At 42.7% G+C, this 17421-nt stretch overlaps 1 protein-coding gene across 1 annotated transcript in view; it reads left to right on the top strand.

Annotated features, from left to right (window-relative positions):
- The first annotated feature begins 372 nt into the window (after window positions 1-372).
- The window catches only part of LOC115458165 (vomeronasal type-2 receptor 26-like), a 44177-nt gene continuing 27128 nt past the window's right edge, over window positions 373-17421 (top strand). The window contains exons 1-2 of the mRNA XM_030188022.1: window positions 373-737; window positions 9078-9369. Coding sequence (XP_030043882.1) covers window positions 373-737; window positions 9078-9369 — 657 coding nt within the window. The remainder of the gene's footprint in view (window positions 738-9077; window positions 9370-17421) is intronic.

Here is a 17421-nt window from a genome sequence, read left to right as displayed (position 1 = left end):
TTACTTAACAAAATTCTGTGTTACCTATTACTAGCTAAGCCGCATTGAACCTGCTTTTAGTGGGAAAGCGTGGAATACTAATGTAATAAATAGTTAAATAAACAATAGATTCATGATCAGGTAGTGTGCCACACTGGACACTAGATGGTAGCGTGGTGCTGTAAATGATCAGAGTCAGGGATTTATTAAGTGCAGGATGCAAGGTGCCAGTATAGACATCAGAGGGTAGCAGGGTATTACAAAATGAAGTTAGTTAGAAGGTATAGCAGCCAGATTCAAGCCTGACTATAGGCAGAACATGTTCAAAAAAAAGTTTGGATATAAGAGAAATAAATATGTTGTTAACTTTCATATAGTCTTTGCAGAGCACAGATGCCTTCGCAGCGTACAAAGAAGCAGGGGGCGGCAGTGAAGGTGGCCAAGAACACAGCGGGACGGAAGAAGAAAAATGCGACCCCAGAACAATCGGGTCAAAAGAGAGATGCGAGCAGCGCAGCGCCACTGCCGCGTCGCGGCCGTGCAGGAACGGCGCTACAAACAGAGACATCGCATGGACAATCGACAACAGATTTGGATGCGTTGATGGTCGAACTTCGGAAGCAAATCGAACAACATGGTGTGTCCACGGTCACCCAACAGTTGCGAGCCATGCCGGTGCAGATACGGAAGCTGGGGTGGCAGGGGCGTCACAGCTACAAGGGGCAGGGTTGTCCCAGCAACAGCAGATGCAGTCACCGGTACAGGCACAGTCACTGACGCAGCCCCCCCCCCACCCCAGGTGGAGCAGGCGCCGCAGACACCCGCAGGTGGTAAGTCTCAAGTCAGCACCACACTAACCTCAGCGCACAGCCAGCACTCAGCATTCCTACATGTCATGAGAAATGCAATACAGGATTACGAGGCAGCACTTGTTGTCCCCGCCAGAGCTGGCAAGCAGTAGAGAGTAGTACGCTGGGCACGGTAATGTCCAAGGCGCTGACAGCATCTGCTCAGGAAGGGCGTGAGCACATATTCAGTCCTAGAAGTGACACTCTTTGTAGCGTTTTTACCAGAACAAGTGTAACAGGTGGGGGGGGATGGGCCTGGGTCCACCTGCCTGAAGTCCACTGCACCCCCTAATAACTGCTCCAGTGACCTGCATACTGCTGCCAGGGAGGTGGGTATGACATTTGAGGGTGAACATAAAAAGTTGTGAAACGGCATATTTTTGTGGTGGGAGGGGGTTTGTGACCACTGGGGGAGTCAGGGGAGGTCATCCCCAACTCCCTCCAGTGGTCATCTAGTCATTTAGGGCACTTTTTGGGGCCCTATTCATGGAAAAACAGGGTCCAGGAAAAGTGCCCTAAATTCTCGCTAAAAACGCATATTTTTTTTCCATTATCGGCGAAAGGCGCCTATCTCTGATCAGCCGATAACCACGCCCCAGTTCTGCCTTCACCACGCCTTCGACACGCCCCCATCAACTTTGTCCGCATCTGCGACGGAGTGCAGTTGAAAACGTCCAAATTCGGCTTTCAATTATACCGCTTTATTCGTTTTTGTGAGATAAACGTCTATCTCCCGATTTGGGTCACAATATAGGCGTTTTACTATTTCGATTATAAGCTGGATAGGGTTAGATATATTCAACTTCAATTTGCAGGATTATATTGAGGCTATCATGTTAGGGGCTGGCCGCAGTCAGGAACAGAGGAGAGTGGGGGACCACGACAAACGAGGTGTTGTTGACGTGGTCAGTGGCGTTAAGAGGCAATGTTTACACAATGACGCCAGGGGATACATAGCAACATAGCAGTGACAGTACTAACTGAAGTGTTAATAACAGGGTCAGAAAGACTTCTTTGAAAGTTATAAGCATAAGCAAAAGTTGGGGCTGCATGTTGGCAGTCGGGTAAAAAGAAAATTGTGGACACAGCGTGTCTCTGGGCTTACACGGCCCAGGGGCCAAGATGCCGGGTTAGTAATATAGGAGGGTATCCTTAAACGGGATGCACCAGGACTCAATGGTTGCTTGAAATGGCACAGGGGATGCCCAGGCTGCTCAGACGGCAACCTAGGGTCAAGCTAGACAATTATGAGAGAGAAAGCTGTGTAGCCGTGTTCTAACAGGTTGTAATATGTTGTTAGAACTATTAACTATGTTGTAATGTTGTTTGAATTGTAATGCAAAAGTTCTTGGCTGCGGCCAAATAAATTCTAACTTTCTTCAAGATGGCTTCCAGTGTGTTGTGTGAGGGATGTAAGGGACTGGTCCGAACATGTGTCGAGTGCCTGACTTGAGGAGAATAACAGCAAACATCTGATTTTGATAAAAAACAATTTAAATACTCATCTGAAAGGGTTCCTTCTGCCCTTTTTTTTTGTTACATTTGTACCCCGCACTTTCCCACTCATGGCAGGCTCAATGCGGCTTACACAGGGCAATGGAGGGTTAAGTGACTTGCCCAGAATCACAAGGAGCTGCCTGTGCCTGAAGTGGGAATCCAACTCAGTTCCTCAGGACCAAAGTCCACCACCCTAACCACTAGGCCACTCCTAGTGATGCTGTTGAAAGAAATCTAAAAAGTAAAGGGTATAAATGTAGTTCCACATTTAAATGTTGAATATGTTAATACAGTTCTATTAAGCCACACATTAACTTTGAATTTGAGATTATTTGAATGAAAATTTGCTTGCATTTGTATTAAATAAAGAAAAAGATAATTTGCAAATCTGAAGGTTTGGTTCTTCCATGTCAGGAACAAAACCTAAATTTTATCTTCTTTTCCTCTTTTATTCTTTGAGAGTAAAGGACGAGGTTAGTTTATTTGTTCTACCCCCTCTGCTGTAATGGTATGTTTCCTGGATATTCGCCATGACTACAACAACAGGTATCTGGGAGCCAGTGGCGTTCCTAGGGGGGCAGACACCCGGGGCGGCGCCCCGCCCCCCGGGTACAGCGCCCCCCCCCAATGCAGCGCGGACCCCCCCCCCCCCCCCGGTGAAAGACACCCCTCGCGAAAGAGCCCCCCCCGGGTGCATGCCGCTGGCGGGGGTGCCGCAGCGCACGCCTGCTAAGAGTTTACTAACTTTGCTTGTTCGCTGCAGCTCCCTCTGCCCTGGAACAGGAAGTAACCTGTTCCGGGGCAGAGGGAGCTGCAGCGAACGAGAGAAGTTAGGGAACTGTCGCAGCAGGTGTGCGCCGCGGCACCCCCCCAGCGGCGTGCACACGGGGTGGACCGCCTCCACCGCCCCCCCTTGGTACGCCACTGCTGGGAGCACATCACTACAGTCCAGCTGAGAGGGGTAGTTACGCCCTCTCATTCCAAAGTTTTCCGTTGAAAAAGGCTCACCTCCTGTACATTAACACCACTGAGGTATTTAAATATTTCTTTCATATCTCATTTCCCCTGCCTCTCTTCCAGCATATACATGTTAAGGTTCATGAGCCTCTCATTATATGTTTTATGACTGAGACTGCTTACCAGTTTGGTAGCCACCCTCTGGATCGACTCCATCCTGTTTATATCTTTCCATAGGTGCAGTTTCCAGAATTGCACAGTCTGAATAATTTGTTGTAACTAAACTGAAGCCCTAATCCCTCCCCCCCCCCCCCCCCCACACACATATTTTTTCTTTCTCTAAGCTCATCTCCCTAACACATTTCCTATCTCCGTTCCCCAGCTTCTTTCTGCACAGTCTCCTCCTTCTCTATCCCAGCTGGTCCTAATCCCCAAATCCATCCATTGACCATTAGTCAGCTTTCACCATCCTGTTTCCACTTCTAAACCTGTCAAGCTGGTTCTGCCCCTCAGTGTTTGAATCCTCACTTCTGGAACAGCTATTATATTTTCTTCTGGCATCACCTGTCTCTCAGCAAGTTTGAGTTTCTTAGTGCCCAGTATTATATACTTTTTAGAGTCTTATGAAAATTATGAAGGATTTTGGGAAGTTACTCAAACCTACAGACAGCTAAATGGCGGAGGTAGGAAACAGAACAACAGATATGGATGCACTGCCAATAAAAGGATTGGTAGTGGAAAAGTCAGAGAGCCACATTTAGAGCCAATGGGGGCTGCCATTGGCCACCAGTCCTTGCAATGAACAACACTGCTCTAAGGTAACTCTATGATACAATCACCTGTTGTGAATTTCTGACTTGGAGTGTCTTCCTCTAGTTTCAAGGTCACAGAGTCCTTCATTAGTTAAACTTAATTGAGTGGAATATAGGTTACAGACAGAAGTTATGTTCTCTCTCATTCATTTTCTGTAATGAAAAATAATATTATATAATTACGTTTGCTATCTGATTAATATGAGATCTGATGAAATGTGTCATCACAGCTGTGCACTAAGTTTGCATCTACCCTGCAATTATACCATCCTCTGGGACCAAGTGTGGAACTAATTGTTTCACAATCTGACTTGCATGTCCTTTTGGATCAAGAGAAAAATCCCTGGTTTCACACAAGCTGTCAATTAACAGTTATTAAAAAGCAGTTTCTGTATTTCTTCTGCTCACAAGTACAAGTAGTGTCCATTCTATTTAAGGCAATGATATGACAAAATAGTAAGTGAGGTGAATTCGAAGCTAGTACAGAAGTCTTCTGACAGAGAAAATGATTCTGCTTCCTATGTTTTGGTTATTTGGTGAAGTCTCAATGTTGGTTTTGGCAAGAAATATTCAAATCCAGGCACCGAGGTCTATTTGTTCCTTAATACATCGTTTTGGTAAAAACTACTTCAAGGAAGGAGAACTGATTTTGGGTGGGTTAATTCAGATGTCTACTGCTACTATATTTGACTTAGAAAGTTTTACAGACTTCAGTAGATCCATTCTTTGTGATGGGTAAGTGGTTTTCTGATTTATTTGGGTGTCACTGGTTAGCATTTTATGAATGGTTTTAGTTTATTACGAAATGTTTGGACTGCTTTAAGGTCAATAGCATCCATTATAAGGTTTCACCAAAACAAGCTGATGAATCAATACTGGGACCGATGCTATTTAACATATTTATAAATGAAAATGGACATCAGAACAACAAATTATTCAAGGTTGTTAAAACATGTGCAGACTGTGAAATATTGCAGGAAGATCTTAGGAAATTGGAAGACTGGACAACCAAATGGCAGATGAAATTTAATGTGGACAAATAAAAGGTGATGCACAGTAGAAAGAATAATCCAAATCACAGTTTCCTGATGCTAGGGTCCACCTTGGGGTTCAGCACTCAAAAAAGAAGACCTAGGTGTCATTGTTGGTAATACATTGAAATCTTTCTTTTCAGTGTGCGGCAGCGGCCAAAAAAGCAAAAAGAATGCTAGGAATTATTAGGAAAGGGATGGTGAATAAGATCGAAAATGCTATAATGCCTCTGTATCACTCCATGGTGTGACCACATCTTGAGTATTGCATTCAGTTCTGGTCGTCGCATCTCAAAAAATATATAGCGGAATTAGAAAAGGTTCAAAGAAGAGTGACCAAAATGATAAAGGGGATGGAACTCTTCTCGTATGAGGAAAGGCTAAAGAGGTTAGGGCTCTTCAGCTTGGAAAAGAGATGGATGAGGGGAGATATGATTGAGGTCTACAAAATCCTGAGTGGTGTAGAACAGGTAGAAGTAAATTAATTTTTTACTCGTTCCAAAAGTACAAAGACAAGGGGAAGTTACATGGAAATACTTTTAAAACAAATAGGAGGAAATAGCAGGGCTGGTGGTTGGGAGATGGGGATAGTGCTGGGCAGACTTATACGGTCTGTACCAGAGCCGGTGGTGGGAGGTGGGGCTGGTGGTTGGGGGGCGGGGATAGTGCTGGGCAGACTTATACGGTCTGTGCCTTGAAAAAGACAGGTACAAATGAAGGTAAAGTATACACAAAAAATGGCACATGAGTTTATCTTGTTGGGCAGACTGGATGGACCGTGCAGGTCTTTTTCTGCCGTCATCTACTATGTTACTATCCAGCTCATTTTCGAAAGTGATCGCCGGCTATTTCCCGACATAAATCGGGAGATGGCGCCGAGGCGCGATGGCCGGCGTCTCCTTCACTTTCGGGCACGGGAACCCGAAGCTCCGCCTCAGAGGAGTTAGATTGGGAGGCCAGTGCTGTAGTCCCGCCTGGGAGGTCGGACAGAGCCAATCAGAAGGGTTCTGTCAGTAACCAGGTTCTGATTGGCCGGCTATGTTTACGGGGGCTTGGCGGTTGAGTGCAGACAGTATTTAAGGAGCAGGCCTGAGATTGGACATTGCTTCAGGTTCTGTTTCCCGAGGCCAGTCTCCGTTTGTTCCTGTGCTCAGTTGGTTTCCTTGCTCTACTGGTTTTGACTTTTGGACTGTTCCTGGTTTACTCTGCTAGCCGCCTGCCTTGACCTTTTGCCTGATTCTGTCTACGCTGTTAGCTGCCTGCCCTGACCTTTTGCCTGTTATTGGACGTCTCCATTTTCCTTCTGCCCTCTTCGCTCCTGGTTCCAGTCTGGGTCAGTTCGTCAACCCCGCGGTTCCAGAAGTCCCATTGACCGCCTGCAGCTGGGGGCTCAACCCTTGGTGAATGGCGGTCGCCGCGGGTGAAGACTTGGGGTTGCACGGCTGTCCTTTGAGGTCCTTTGGGGCCTTGCGGGACCTAAGGGCTCACCTTCCTTGCGGACAAGACACTTCCATCCTTTTCATTTGAAATATAATTGTCCTATTAGCCAATTTTTGCGGGCTAGAAGGGTGTGTTCTACGCTTGCTGATTTTAAGAAGCAAGCAGTAGATTTGAAAGAAAGATTTTTAGCAAGGGGATGCCCTAGATCTGCTATAAAGAAAGCATATACTAGAGCAAGATTTGCTCAGAGACCACTCCTATTACAAGAAATGGATATCAATAGAAATCAAACAAAATAAAATATGGAAAAGAAAATAAGATGATATCTTTTTTATTGGACATAACTTAATACATTTCTTGATTAGCTTTCGAAGGTTGCCCTTCTTCGTCACATCGGAAATAAGCAAATGTAGTAGCAGATAGTGAAACATCCAAGTATTACTTTGACAGTCTGGCAGGGTGGGAGGGAGGGGGTGGGTAGGAGGTACTGTATGCATGGGGACATCAAAGCATTTCATTGATATTCTGACAAGATGGGTGTGGGTAGGTAAGAGGAGGGTGATAAACAGAGAAATACAACCTTATGGTTGGATGTTTCACTATCTGCTACTACATTTGCTTTTTCCGATCTGACAAAGAAGGGAACCTTCGAAAGCTAATCAAGAAATGTATTAAGTTATGTCCAATAAAAAAGGTATCATCTTATTTTCTTTTCCATGTTTTATTTTGTTTGATTTCTATTGATAACCTTTAAGAGTGGACTAACACAGCCACCACACCTCTCTACTTAAGAAATGGACAGAATGGAAGGGGAGTGTTTGACATGTGTTCTGCCTTTTACTGATGTTAGCCAGAAAATAGCAAAAGCTATTAAGGATCACTGGCATATTATTCAACTGCATCCATGTTTTGAGGATTTACCTCTTATATCTTTTACTAAGGGCAAAACACTGGGAGAACGCCTGAGTAAGAAGAAATTTATAAATAGAAATGCTTTGAATAATACTCATGGCTGTCATACTACTTGCGGGCACTGTCAAAGGTGTCTGTTAGCGATTGTAAGGGAAAGCTGGTCAGTACCAGGTAGAGATAGGACTAAGAGAAGTCAGTCTGAAACTAACTGTGAGAGTAGTAATGTTGTATATGCTATTACATGCCCCTGTGGTCTAAATATATTGGCAGGAGTGCTAGATCTATTAGAATACGTTTGAATGAGCATAAATCAAGAATTCAAACTCAAAATATGCAAGCCCCGCTAGTAAGTCATTGGCTTCAAAAACAACATAAATGGGAAGACATGAGATGGAGGATTGTCGAATGTATAGATAATCGGGAGGAGGGAGGGTCAGTAAAAAAAAACTTTTGAATTTCAGGGAGCAATTTAATATTTTTATGCTTCAAACAGCTACACCGAAGGGCTTGAATGCTGAGATTGAATGAGCATCTCTGATTTGAGTAGATATCCCCCCAACCACCGGCAGTAATGCAGGATAGGTTATCTGCTGCCGGTGGAACGCCTTGGGGGGCGGGGCTATAAACATCATCTTTGAGTTGATATTTAATTGATCTAAAAAAACACCAGCGCCATCTTGGCTGATAACTTTTGCTGAGCTGACGCTGTAAAAAAACACGGGGTTAGTCAATTTAGTTTTAATAGCTAAAGCAGAATATCTTCTGGATGTAGGTTTAATACCGAAGTCTGGAGATATCATTAATATTTGATTTGTATATTGCAGGGGAATGTCCTTGAGACAGCCCATGTTGGGCGAAACGTGCATGTCGGGCAGATGATCCCCTGGGTCCGACAAGTGCAATAAATGAAATAAGAAAAGATAAGTGGTGCTAATATATATTTTTCTAAAATATGAGAGGAGGCTTTATATATTTAAAAAGTACCAGTGAAGAGTTTGATGTTGTATAATTCGCTTTAACCTAAAAGTGGTAGCGATTAGCATCACTGAGGTTCTTGGGAAATCTTTGGATATGATCTTGAAATGTATATGATACAATCTCAAGATAAAAAGTCTTGTATGCTGTAAATTAAATGCTTCGAAAAAGAACTTTGAATAACTAAGTAAGGAAATTAAATCTGGACTGGATGGTTTGAAGTTTCGATTGGTTTGAGATAAGGATCCAGTTTAATTAATATCTACTTTGCCTTAATGTCTAGTGGATAGTCCTGGAAATAAGCAGTGGATTTTCATCGAGTCCATTTTAATAATGGCTTATGGACTTTTCTTTTAGGAAGCTATCCAAATCTTTTTTAAAAACCCCACTAAGCTAACTGCTTTTACTTCATTCTCTGGCAACGAATGCAGATGTCTGTGTAAGCAGTGAGTTTTATTAAAGGTGTTCCAAATTGTTTTTATATGTTAAAAGCCTTTATTAAATTACCTCCTCACATGATGGATTTCAGTATTGAATAGGAGAGGGTGTAGGAAGTAAGGACTAAGGTAATTTTACATACCATTGTATAATTTAAGTATATTTAAAAACTATTTTCTTCTTCACAGATTGAAACTCCATTACTATCTGCATTTCTTGGCCTTTTATTTTGCCATCAAGGAGATAAACCAACATCCTGAGATATTGCCCAACATAACCCTTGGCTTCCATATACATGATCCATGCACTATTGCACTAGTTTCACAGTGTAGTGCTCTGATTACCTTAACAGGGAAAGAGGATCCTGTTCCTGGATACAGATGTCACCAGCAGGGCCAGTTGGCTGGCTTCATTGGGAGTCTCTCCTCAGTGACATCATATGTAATAGCAAGACTTACAGGGGTCTACAGGTACCCACAGGTACAGTAAGAACAAGTGTCGGTTTATAATCTCTGGTGTTTTCTGCATGCTTGCCTGCTTCTCTCTGTCCTTGTTTTCTAAACCTGGATTAATACAGGTGATATCTGCGTTTAATAAAATGCTGAGTTTGTGAGTTGTTTCAATGATTCATTACCTTTATCTAAATCCTTTTGAATTTGTACAGAGCCCTCAGAAGAGAAGGGTGAAGGCCAAAGAGAAATGTATGGAGGATAAAACATAGTATATGATGATACCATACAAAGATCACATGTCCTCATCTTAGGCACCAGGGCACCTCTATAATAATAGATCCATAACTGTATTGTATTTCCTACTTATCTGTAAGCCACAAATAACTGAGTTTGCACCCGGAGGTTTGTGGGGTGTAAATCCATTAAATGTAAATGTAAAATGTCTGCCCATCCTATATGTATCAACTGAATCAGGGCATGATTAGGCATAATTATTCCATATTAACAGTAAATAAGAAATTTAACAACTTGATTTTATCCATAGACACAGAAGAGGGGTGGAGAAACGTAGAGGGGCATTTTCAATATGAAGTTTAAATCTGACTTTCGACATTTTGCTTAAAACGTTCAAAACTCAAGTGGTGAATATTGCCATTTTTGAAACAGAGAAACATTTATCTTTTTGATTTGAAAATGGACATTTGCTAGACATTTCTGTATGCAGTGCATCTATCTATTTAAAAAAATGCCCAAGTGAAGTACACAAAAGCAAACCATTGGGATGTAGGAGGAGCCAGCATCCCAACAGAGGAGTGAGGCACCCTAGGGGGCACTGCAGTTTATAGTTCATTCAGACTTTCTATACCACCCATACTGACAGTGTACAATTTGTAAATTAGAAATGTATATAGAAAAAGAAAATGAAGTACAATAATTATTGGACAGAGAAAACCATTCATACTAAAGGTAAAGAATAGTCAATAACCAAATAGAACAAATTTTAAAAGCATTGGATTAAGGAAAACTTTCAGGGATGGTCAGCCAGTAGACAGACAGTGACAATTATTACTAGCAATCTATGGGTCAAAGGAATGCATGAATAGCCATGTTTTTATAGTTCACTTGAATTATTTGATGGTAATAACACTGCAAATACATAATAGTAAATTATTCCATGAAGCAGGGCAGCGAAATAGAAGGAACTGTTCCTAATTGTCTCAAGGCGAGCCTGTTTTGGTCCTGGAAGGACCAATCAGTAGTCATTGATTGAGCATAAAACTTTTGTTGGGGTGCAGTGGACTTCACATAAAGGTCCTAAATATGAGTCTGACGTCGGTGCCGGGAAAAATGGTAGAGACTATTATTAAGAACAAAATTACAGAGCATATTCAAAAGCATGGAATAATGAGACAAAGTCAACATGGATTTAGTGAAGGGAAATCTTGCCTCACCAATCTACTGCATTTCTTTGAAGGGGTGAACAAACATGTGGATAAAGGTGCGCCGGTTGATATGGTGTATCTGGATTTTCAGAAGGCGTTTGACAAAGTACCTCATGAAAGACTCCAGAGGAAATTGGAAAGTCATGGGATAGGAGGTAGTGTTCTATTGTGGATTAAAAACTGGTTAAAAGATAGAAAACAGAGAGTAGGGTTAAATGGTCAGTATTCTCAATGGAGAAGGGTAGTTAGTGGGGTTCCCCAGGGGTCTCTGCTGGGACTGCTCCTTTTTAACATATTTATAAATGACCTAGAGATGGGAGTAACTAGTGAGGTAATTAAATTTGCTGATGACACAAAGTTATTCAAAATCGTTAAATCGCGGGAGAATTGTGAAAAATTTCAAGAGGACCTTACGAGACTGGGAGACTGGGCGTCTAAATAGCAGATGACGTTTAATGCGAGCAAGTGCAAAGTGATGCATGTGGGAAAGAGGAACCCGAATTATAGCTACGTCATGCAAGGTTCCACATTAGGAGTCACGGACCAAGAAAGGGATCTAGGTGTCGTCGTTGATGATACGTTGAAACCTTCTGCTCAGTGTGCTTCTGAGGCTAAGAAAGCAAATAGAATGTTGGGTATTATTAGGAAAGAAATAGAAAACAAAAATGAGGATGTTATAATGCCTTTGTATCGCTCCATGGTGCGACCGCACCTCGAATATTGTGTTCAATTCTGGTCGCCGCATCTCAAAAAAGATTTAGTGGAATTAGAAAAGGTGCAGAGAAGGGCGACGAAAATGATAAAAGGGATGGGACAACTTCCCTATGAGGAAAGGCTAAAGTGGCTAGGGCTCTTCAGCTTGGAGAAAATGTGGCTGAGGGGAGATATGATAGAGGTGTATAAAATAATGAGTGGAGTTGAACAGGTAGATGTGAAGTGTCTGTTTACGCTTTCCAAAAATTCTAGGACTAGGGGGCATGAGATGAAGCTACAATGTAGTACATTTAAAATGAATCAGAGAAAATGTTTCGTCACTCAATGTGTAATTAAACTCTGGAATTCGTTGCCAGAGAATGTGGTAAAGGCGGTTAGCTTAGCGGAGTTTAAAAAAGGTTTGGACAGCTTCCTCAAGGAAAAGTCCATAGACCGTTATTGAATGGACTTGGGGAAAATCCACTATTTCTGGGATAAGCAGTATAAAATGTTTTGTACTTTTTGGGGATCTTTCCAGGTATTTTGTGACCTGGATTGGCCACTGCTTGAAACAGGATGCTGGGCTTGATGGACCTTTGGTCTTTCCCAGTATGGCATGTACTTATGTACTTATATACATCTCACCCTTACTCCCATATAATGTATGATAAGCCCTCTAAAACGGACCAAAGTCTTACTTTACCCAACTAGACACCATTACAATAGCCCCTAAGGCTGCAGGTGTCACCTATATGTCTTTCTTCTGTGTTTGTACAGCGCTGCGTACACTTTGTAGCGCTCTAGAAATGTTAAATAGTAGTAGTATATTAGATTTTTAGTAGGTTTTAGGGTCTAACACTTTCCACCACAAGTGTAAGAATGAATTATGGGCTTGGGCCTCCTTCTTCACAGTCTACTTCACTGGCCATTAGGCTACTTTAGGGACCCACTTGCTACTCTAACAGGACTAGCAATAATATCTGAGGCTGTCATAGCGGCTGGTATGTACTGAGTTTTTTTCACATTTTGGGGGGTGGGGGGGGGTCTGTGACCACTGTGGGAGTATGGAGGTCATTCCTTTATTCCTCTGGTGGTCATTTAGTGCGCCTTTTTGTGGATTTGTTTTGTTCCAATGTGGCAGAAAAACATCCAAGTGTTAGGAACGCCCCCTTGTGATTTGAATGTACTGTAGATCAACAGCATTGAAAAAAACGTTTAGAAAATAGGTTTCAAAAATAGCAATTTGAATGTTTTGGCAAGCAAAATGTCCAAATGCCGCACTTTTTATTTATTTATTTTTTATTTTTTAAAAATGAACCGATTAGTAAATCAAACATCAACTGCATTATAACCACAAGAAATAGTTTATTATTTTTACCTCAATCAGATTATTATGTTTTAAGAGCAAGCTTAACAACACAGCAGCTTGACACTCAGGGGTAGATTCAAGAAAGGACAACAAAAGTTAGGTACTAAAAGATTGAACATTAAACAAGTATTCTATAAAGGCAAATTGGGCAGTGAAGCCACTTTAGAACACTAGCATAAATCAGTATTTGAGCGTCTATGTACGTATTTATACCAGGTCAAAGGTTGGTATAAATACTCACACCTAATGGTGGAGGAGTAGCTTAATGGTTAGTGCTGTGGGTTAAGAGCCTGGTAAATTAGCTTCAGTTCCAATTGCAGCTCCTTGTGACCATTGGCAAGTCAATTACATAGGCGTTGCTACGGGGTGACATAAAAAATGGCTTGCTACTCCTTTGCCACACCAATTTTACCTGGCATGTGGGTCATTTAACCTCCTTGGGTTTGACATCTTCCATCCACCCTCTCCCCTCTCCCTGGCACAGCCCCAAACCTCCTTTCCATTCCCTTCCTCTATACCCCCAGTGGTCCTCCAATCATCTGGTACATTGCTAATAGTTTTAGATATTCATGTTCATGCAGGCCACTGCCAGCCAGCTCCAGAAGTGTTCTCACTACTGTATCCCACCTGCTCTGATGCAACTTCCTGTTCCCATATATGAAGGATATGGTGCAGAGAACACTTCTTGAGCTGGCTAATGGTTATCCTACTTGAATGTCTAATATTACCAGCAATGCATTGAATGGTTAGAGGAACACACGGGGGGGAGGGGGGATAGAGAAAGAAGAGATTAGAAAAAAGATATGAGGCCAGATCAGGGGGAGGGTGAAGAGAAATATACCACACTAATGGAGGATGGGGAAGGGGAAGAGAGACAGAGATGTCTGATCACAGAAGTGGGAAGGGAGAGAGATACAAGATGGGGGTGGAGTGGAGAGGATAGAAATGAGAAATCAGATGAAGGGGTCAGGAAGCTCCATGCTGGAGCTATGGAGGAAAAGAGGGAGAGAGAGAAAAATATGTGCAGAGATGGGAGGGGTGAGCAAAGGGAAAAGAAATAAAGAATGGATGATGGGGGGGGGGGGGGGTAAGAGTGAAAGAGACAATGAACCCAAAGATAGAGGAAAAAACAAAGCGAGATACTGAACTGTGGGGAGGAACAAGGGGAGAGAGATATTGGTGCAGGGATGGGAGATGCAATAGGAAGAGACCCAAGGAGGGACAGGGTAATGCTGGAAATGGGGATATGAGAACAAAGAGGACAGATGTTGAACTTGGGGGTGGTATAGGGAGAAGGACCCAGAGGGGAGATGTTAAGACAGAAAGGAACACAGATGGATAGATGGACATAGACAGAGAAGAAATGTCAAACTGACCGGAAACCCTAGAAACAGCATAAGATGACTGGAACTCAGGGTGAGTTGGGGCAGAGGAACAGAGTATAAGATAAATGGGACTTGGTGATTGTGTGGGAGAATATTTTGAAGGGGGAAGAGCAGTGAATTATAGATGGGGAAAATGGAGAGGGAATTATGAGGGTATAGAAAGGACTTGGCAATTGGTAGGTTTGAACAGGGGTATGTTGATGGATTGGGAAAATGAGTGAGAGTGTGAAATGGGGGGAGAAGATGAAAGTTTGAGGCATAACATGAATGACTTGGAAGATAGGAGAGGTGATGAAAGGCATTGAAAAGAGATAGGAGTATGGGGAGGGGGGTTGAGAGGAAGGGGAGAGGTCTCTGAAGAGGTTGAATGAGGGTAGAAATGGGGTTATCATGATGATGAAAGAGAGGCAATAGGAGATGAGGTAGAGGGTAGGAGATAGAAGAATAGCCTGTAGGCAAGGGAAGAAAAAGAGAGACAGGGATGGAGCTGGACTGGTGAGAGGTAGTAGAGGGTAGGTGAGGGCTGAGAGGGAGAGTACAGAGGATTAAGTGGAGGATTAGGGAATGGATGAAAGACGGGGAGGATAGAAGACTGGAAAAGGAACAAGGGGAGTACTGGAGAGGAGATAAGAGGTAGATGGGAAAATCTGGTAGGTAGATGAGAGGTGAAAAGAAGAAGACTAAGAAGAGGGTGAGAGAAAGGGAGAATTAGGTTAAAATCAAATGGATGGGTAATAAATATAGAGAAAAGTAGAAAAAAAGCATGAAAAATAATAGTGACAGACAGATGTAGAGAAGGAAAAGAAGACAACAAGAGGAAAGAGAAAAAAAATAGAAAGTCAAACCTGGAAAAGAAGAATTTGGGAAAAGACTGGCACAAGGAAAGTGGAAAAGAGACTGGGACCATCCTAATCTAATATAATAAAACGCACTGTGAACATTCTGAGGACAAAGATTCTGAAGTCACAGCACACGATAAAGGGTTCATGGTTTCATGGTGGTGAAGCCATCCGACATAACACGGACCTATCAGAAGGGACCTATCAGAAGGGGCTTGCCCACTAACAAAGCAGAACTGTTACCAGGCAACGGAATGCGACATAGAACTCACCTATCAGAAGAAAAAAACAAGAAGGGAGGAGCATTCAGCTGTAGAATGCCTCATTGTCTGAGCAGCACAGAGAGCAGACGAACGCCGCTGGAAACAGAGAATATCCCAGCACTGGGTATGTACACAAATATTGTTGTTGGACCCGGGGAAACAGGAGTACAGCGTGCCCCTCGCCATCTGCAACGTGCGCCACCACCTGCAAAAATTAAACCCGACCTAGCCTGCATCACAGACTGACCCAGGCGGGGGGAGGAGTAGGGAAACACGAGGAGCCTAGGATTCGGTACAGACTGGCTGGCAAACTGCTTGAATATACAAAACCGCTAACTCCTTCAATATACAAAACCGGAGGCAACAAAAAAAAACCATTATCACGCATGTGCACATAACTGGAACACCTCCCCCCCTTCACCTTCTCACGAACCAAGCAACCCAGGACGTGCAAAACCATCCCCCGCCTCAAAAAACCCGTCACCCACCTCGAGGATGCACACACCGCGCTGCTTCCCGCTGCGCATTCGTCCTACATTCCTCCTGCATCGTTCCTACGCTGCTGCCCTATAACGAACCGAAAGAGTGGCGTACTCTCCCTTCCGCAAACCACACCACCAAAAACAAGACGTCGCTGCTTGCCAAGGACCAAAAATACCATTAAAACCGACGGCCCCAGACAGTGCTGCTCTCCCGCCAACCAACAAAAAACATCCCCGGCATAAGGCAACCCCTAACCCACCTCAAGGATTCCCTGACCTCAATCACCCCAGGAAAAGACAGGGCCGCTTCATACAGTGCTTTTCTCTTCAAAGGAAAAACTACAGGAGGAAAAAAAAAACTACATGCTAGCGCCCGTTTCATTTGTTTTGGAAACGGGCCTTTTTTACTAGTAAGAAATAAAGTGCCCAGACAACAAAGATAGAAAAGAAAAATATTTGATACTTTTAAAGGATTGGGATGTGTCTGCTTTGGAAAATGTACATCTTTTCTATTTTTTATGTTTTGTAGAGTACAGGAGAAAATGTATTTCCATTTCTCTTTTATGAGTACTGCATTACTTACGGTGTCTGGCTTTCTTGAGCAGGGTCTCCTTGTCAGTTGTTATCTGTATGCCATTTGTATTTGCATGTGTCACTGAGGTGCAGGATTCTGCTCTCATGTAGTGTCCAGGAAACTGTAACAATATATTTACTTCTAGTTTCCCAGTATAGATATATTGGTGCTCTAGGGCCATAGACAGATTAGGGCTTTTATGGTTTGATAAGTTTGCTATATAGGTTTTCAATACCTTTTTGCGGAGTTTTATGTTATTTTAAAAAGTATTTGGCCCTCTTTGAATGCAGGCCCATGGCACCCAACATAAAAATGATCAAGACATCCTGTATAGTCACAATACAAAAAATCTGATTAAATCAGCAGTGGCGTAGGAAGGGGGGCGGTGGGGCGGTCCATCCTGGGTGCACGCCGCTGGGGGGGGTGTTGGCTCCGCTGGTTCCCTGCTCTCTCTGCCCCGGAACAGGTTACTTCAGCTGCAGACAGGTTAAGAACTGACTTTATTTCAGGGTGGTACACAGGAAATGAATGAAGAACGTGATAAATCTTTCAGGGCTGGTTTGAATTTTTTTAAATGAGGTTTCTAAATGAAGATTAGCAGGCAAACTATTCTAAACAGGAATGTTTAATACAAACATTTGAGTGAGAAAGAATGACAAGAGGGCTGTGCTGAGATAAGAAGAGAGATCTTTTAGGTAGGTGAAGGATCAACAAGCTAAAAAGAAATAGAGGTATACTTGAATAGAAGTCTTAAGTACCCTTCTTTCATCATGTTCAATTTGAGGAATATTGGACTCTGATGTTCTATGTAAAGGGGATTTGATTATAGAACTCACTCCCACTAGAGTAACTCTAGTGGAAAATATTCTTTCTAGTATGAAAGAATATTTATGATTATGGAAATTGCTTGATGAATTTTTATTTCAAAAAGCTTTTAAATAATTTGTGGCAAGCTCACCTGCCTTGTTAAAAACCTATGTTTAGTCAGGATACCTTGATTTTATTTTTATCTTGTCTGTTATATTATTTTGAT

The sequence above is a fragment of the Microcaecilia unicolor genome, chromosome 14 (assembly GCF_901765095.1).
Source record: "Microcaecilia unicolor chromosome 14, aMicUni1.1, whole genome shotgun sequence".
NCBI classification, from domain to species: Eukaryota; Metazoa; Chordata; class Amphibia; order Gymnophiona; family Siphonopidae; genus Microcaecilia; species Microcaecilia unicolor.
The sequence above is the reverse complement of the archived record's forward strand: the minus strand, read 5'-3'. Positions and strand labels throughout refer to the sequence as shown.